The following is a 5358-nucleotide window of genomic DNA, read 5'->3' on the forward strand; positions in this document are numbered from 1 at the left end:
TGATTGGCCTTCACTAGATTATCCTTCACATTACCTTTACACACACATTATCTTTAAATCATTTGGTTTTGCATGATTCTGTCAGTTTCAAATGGAACCACTTCATCTTATTGCTTGCACTTTACGCGTATGTTTTGTGTGTTAAGTTTTTTTTTTTACCTTTATCTGCATGGAGTTTCGCATTATACTGAGTCTTAATTAACACATTTTGAATGTGATATTTTGCATGAAATTATTTTTTTTTTATTGCATCTATTATTTATATTATAACACAAATTTATAGCTGAAGCAAGTTCCAATGACAGGGCTTACAGTGTGGCACTGAAGCGATTATTTTCCCAATCCTTTTTATATCCCTGTTAGAACTGACATCTGTCGAAAACTTTATGAAGTAAATAGCTATCCCCTTCTGACAACAATTCTTTTATTTTTTTTTATATACGGCCCTCAGAGGTTTGTTTTAAGTCTAATCAAAGGATCAAAAAAACAATTGTCATGTTACAGTAATCAATCAATGGACTAAATTATGTTTATAAAGTTGATTAAACTTTTAATTATTATTTATTCGTGTTTGTTTTGCGCTTAATCGTGTGTTTCCACTCTAATGATTCTTGTGTAATTTATTTATTTATTTATTTATTGTCTCTGGCCAATATCTGTACCCGACGGATTCTCCAGTTCTTTGGACACGTTGCGCGTGGCAACGAGGATAGCCTGGAACGACTAGTTGTGATCGGTAGCCTGGAGGGAAAGAGAGGGAGAGGAAGATCCCCCACACGATGGACCGATCAAATTAAGGCAGCAGCAGGCACCTCAGTGGTTGGAGCGCTACGTGCAGCGCAGTCAAGGGATAACTGGAGAAGAGTCATTGCTTCTGCAAGGGTCACAACCCTCAGCAATGAGGATTAAGACGGAGAAGAATTTATTTATTGAACGGCTAATGCCTTTAACATAATACATTTATACAGTATCTAATATAAAAATCCACTAATGAGAAACAAAGAGTCTTAAACATAAAATAACAAATAGTAAGCTCTGATAAATTTTTGTCTCTAATTCTGTCAATCATAAAATGAATGTAGGTTCTTGAAAGTAATTTTTTTTTTATTTTATTGTTTTGTGCTTCTTATTACTGCATAGAATGAATATGCTCCTCGCATAATCTGAAAAGATACCAAGAATAATATTTTAAAATAGTTGATCATTACAATCTTTTGACAATAAATCCTTAAGTGGCCTTTTCTTCTTTTTATAATAAAGCAAAAAAATTACAACGATAATGGTATAGGTATACATTTTTCAGTTAGTAGTCTCAACAGGGTGATGCTGCAGAGTATGAAACGCGCAGAAGTTGAGGGACAATGGTTATGTCATCATTTTACAAACTATTCAATGACTTAATTAATCATCCAAACGTTTAGAGCAGTGGTTCCCACCCATGGGCCGTGGATAAAATGGTACTGTACCACCCAGACCATGCTTAAAAATCAAAAATATGTAAAAAAAACATTTCCAATAAAAAATTAAGTAATTATTTTGCTGTTGAAAAATATATTATAATAATCGTCCAATCCAACCCTTTCATGCCAAATTACCGCTGAAGTAAAAACCTTTGAAGTAAAAAACGTGATTTATTAAATCAAAACAATCTACATCCCTTCCCCTCAGCGGCTGGGGGTAAAATTATCAAATGTTGACAGGTCCGCGGCGATAAAACGGCTGGGGCGCACTGGTCCCCTTATTACGAGTATTGTTTATTTCTAGGTAAGATCTAAGGGTTTGGAATTATCTCTGTATTTATATATCTGTTTATCTTTACACCATTATTATAGGACTGACCTGGTTTACAGTAAAATATATTGTGACAAGTAATGTTTATCATATTGATCTCTATTCATAAAGTAATGATTAATTCAAACGTGTTTTTAAAAAAAATTACCCAGTGTGAAACCGCTGCATTCCAAAGTTTCTAAAACCTAATATAAAAGATTATCATGATTTTTAGACTTTGAAAGTGACAGAATGATTCAATAAACGGAATAGTGTACCAAGACACATACTACATTAAATGGTGGTCTATTCCTTCAGCCCCCTTTGTCACCACAAGCTTCATACAGCAACCAAACTAGTCACTTTATCAATGATTAAAGAAAACACTTGTTAACAAGTGTTTTCTTTAATCATTGTAACATGTCTTACCACAAAGTTATTGCCGAAACAATAAATAAAACACTTTATCAATGATACAAATATTCTTACCGCAGTGAATGTTTCGTTGGATATAGGAACAAACTTTCCCGCGGTAACTGTCACAGGTTTCTGAGCTCGCATCATCATTATTATCAACAGGTGCTTGAAGTTTCTGTCCGTTGAGTACCAGTGACAATTGTAGGCACTTTGTGCTAGACCAGCCGCCTACAATCAAAAAATTATCTGATTGTTTTGTCTTTCAGAAAAAAATATATTATATATTTATATATATATATATATATATATATATATATATATATATATATATATATATATATATATATATTAATATATATATATATATATATATATATATATATATATATATATATATATATATATATATATATATATATATACACACATGCATACTTAATAATTTTTTATAACTTTGCTTATCCCATGTCCATACATATACATATATATATATATATATATATATATATATATATATATATATATATATATATATATATATATATATATATATATATATATATATATATATATATATATGTATATACGAACTCGGTTATAAGGAGGATGACGGGACCGACTGAATTTGCTCATTGTAACCGTTCCTCGTTGTATCCGAGCATAGGTATTTTTTTCATAAATATATATCACATGAAGACATGAAGTATCTGGAATCAGAAAATTCGCAATACAAACAAAATACACAATAAACCCACTACACGTTTGTCATATTTTGTCGTTAATCAACTTTTTATATAAAATTTGGGAAATCCTGCGCTTCTTTGGATACAAAACCATTGTTGCAAAGTTTCATCAACATTCGTACGATCATTTTGTTTCTATTTATTTTGTGTCCGTGATATTCTTTTCAAATGCAGATAAAAATACAATGTTGACACTGTGGATGATGAAAACTTTTTACATCAACATTTTTCGTGCCATTTTCATTTTCACAAACAATTTCCGCCTTTTCACGAATTGAGACACTTTATCTTGTTACTTAATTATTCTCGAATTATTATGTTTTTAATTCGAGAATAATTAACTAATTTGCTCAAGAGAATCAATCTGACATTCTCCATTTTGTAATGTTTATTATGCATTGCCCAGAGTACTTGTATAAAATGTGGAAACTATTGTAAAAATCCCCGAAACAAGAATGACATTCATAAACTATAAATAAATTGTTTATTGTAGTAAAGTAGGTTTCTACAGACATGACTAAGCTTAAGATCTAAAATGTTTAATAATATTAAAATATTTACAACATTTAAAAAGAAGATAATCTCTTTTTGCTCGCTATAGCCGAGAAGTTTCTCATTATAACCATGAACCATGTTTCTCATAAATGTTTCCTCGTTATATCCGAGATCTCGCTATATCCGTGCTCGTAATAACCGAGTTCGACTATATATATATATATATATAGATATTTATATATATATATATATATATATATATATATATATATATATATATATATATATATATATATATATAAATATGTATATATATATATATATTTATATATATATATATATAAAACGTTGTAATATTTTCCTTCGTAAATTGGGTGTAAATAATATGTAAAGTGGGTGTATAATAATAAAATAAACAATGTGTTGCTTTGTAATTAAAGTTTATAGTTAAAGTTTATTCTTAATTTATCTTTATAATATTTTTCTATCTATCTATCTGATTTTGACAGTTCAGAATAATTTTTTTTTCTATCTGATGTCTTTTGTTTTATTCAGTGCGACGCATGCGACATCTGGTGGTAAAGGTATGTACCTAGGTATTTTATTACATATATATATATATATATATATATATATATATATATATATATATATATATATATATATATATATATATATATATGTGTGTGATTTTTTAGTAAAGTTATTTAATAAGTAATTTAAATCTGACAATTTATTTTTTCTCTACCTGCAGTGTTATCTCGTTCCCAGCATAGCACTGTACTAACAATTCACTGACCACTGCGGTAAATATTGTGATTGCCATTACATATTGGATAGAAATAACTTTATTCTGAAATAAATACGAATTAAATTATTTCACACTATCTGTTATAATATTAAGTTATCCTACAAATGTTTAAGATTCAAAAGGATGTATATAAAATTCATGTTTTCTATAGGTGTTTTTCATTTAACAACAAAAATAAATATAACAACAGCTAGTAATATTTATTTTTTTGTTGACTTTATATAACACTATATATAAACTTTTTGTAACATTAATATTTTGAGTATAATTATAAACATTTTTAACAAGTAATTTTACTTGAAAATGGAAAATCATGTTCCAATCAAAATCAAAAAATAATGCTTCCTACTAAAATTGATAACTTTTAAAATATAAGTCTTACTTACTTCTGATAGTTGTATCATGAGGTGACAAATTAAATTCAAGTTATTGACAACATGACTTAAATATCCAATGTAGTACATATTCTCAAATGTTTCTACGCACCTTAAATCATATTAAAAAATTCTTTAGTAATGGAGTTACATCACAAATATTTTAAAGTGTTTTATTGTTTTCACTCACTCTAAGAGAGAAATATGGTGCTGAATACATTGCTTCAGACAACTACACATCTCCTTGGTTATTTCTTCTTTTGTAAATTTTCCATCAATAACTTCTAAAAGTTTGGTTTCTTCATTGAATTCAGGTGGAATTAATCCTTTTTCAAATGAATAATAAGCTGTTTCCAAGTTATTTCCTTTCTTTTTAGATTGTAGACGCATAATTGCAATATATTTCACATTCTCTAAAAAACATCTTAAGTTTGCAAACTTACCAGCTAAGTGAATCATTATACAATTTATGAAGGTATTTATTAATACAATGACGTGACAATACCATTGTATACCAAATATTTGGATGATAAATGCAATTATATAGGTGAAATCTGATGTGATATTAAATGGAATATACACTGGCATTGGAAGAGTCCTATTAGATGGAGTGAATTTGACTGTCCCATTTTTATTATCGAACGTTTTTTGTGACCCATAAGCATTTACAGATCCTCCAACTATCATATGGAATATAGCCAAATTAGAACAAGCTAAACCAGTAAAAGTCAATTGTCGACTTAGCCGC

At 28.6% G+C, this 5358-nt stretch overlaps 1 protein-coding gene across 1 annotated transcript; it reads right to left on the minus strand.

Moving 5' to 3' along the window:
* Positions 1-1054: 1054 nt before the first annotated feature.
* LOC148302255 (4-vinylanisole receptor-like) lies at positions 1055-5000 on the minus strand. The gene is made up of 5 exons (XM_088271891.1): positions 4801-5000; positions 4623-4722; positions 4174-4278; positions 2260-2415; positions 1055-1163 (listed from the first exon to the last, which is right to left on the minus strand). The coding sequence occupies exons 1-5, from the start codon at positions 4998-5000 to the stop codon at positions 1110-1112; spliced, it is 615 nt and encodes a 204-aa protein (XP_088128017.1). The 3' UTR covers positions 1055-1109.
* Positions 5001-5358: the final 358 nt, after the last annotated feature.

This window comes from Brachycentrus maculatus, unplaced genomic scaffold (assembly GCF_059751285.1).
Source record: "Brachycentrus maculatus isolate JH-2025_06_01 unplaced genomic scaffold, ASM5975128v1 h1tg000469l, whole genome shotgun sequence".
NCBI lineage: Eukaryota > Metazoa > Arthropoda > Insecta > Trichoptera > Brachycentridae > Brachycentrus > Brachycentrus maculatus.

Excerpts from the sequence above, each read along its gene's own strand:
- LOC148302255 (XM_088271891.1), bottom strand. The coding sequence starts at position 5,000 with ATGCGTCTACAATCTAAAAAGAAAGGAAATAACTTGGAAACAGCTTAT. Across the intron at positions 4,279-4,622 it reads TCATGATACAACTATCAGAA|AATAAAGTTATTTCTATCCA; the intron begins GTAAGTAAGACT and ends TATTTATTTCAG. Across the intron at positions 2,416-4,173 it reads GGAACGAGATAACACTGCAG|GCGGCTGGTCTAGCACAAAG; the intron begins GTAGAGAAAAAA and ends TTTTGATTGTAG.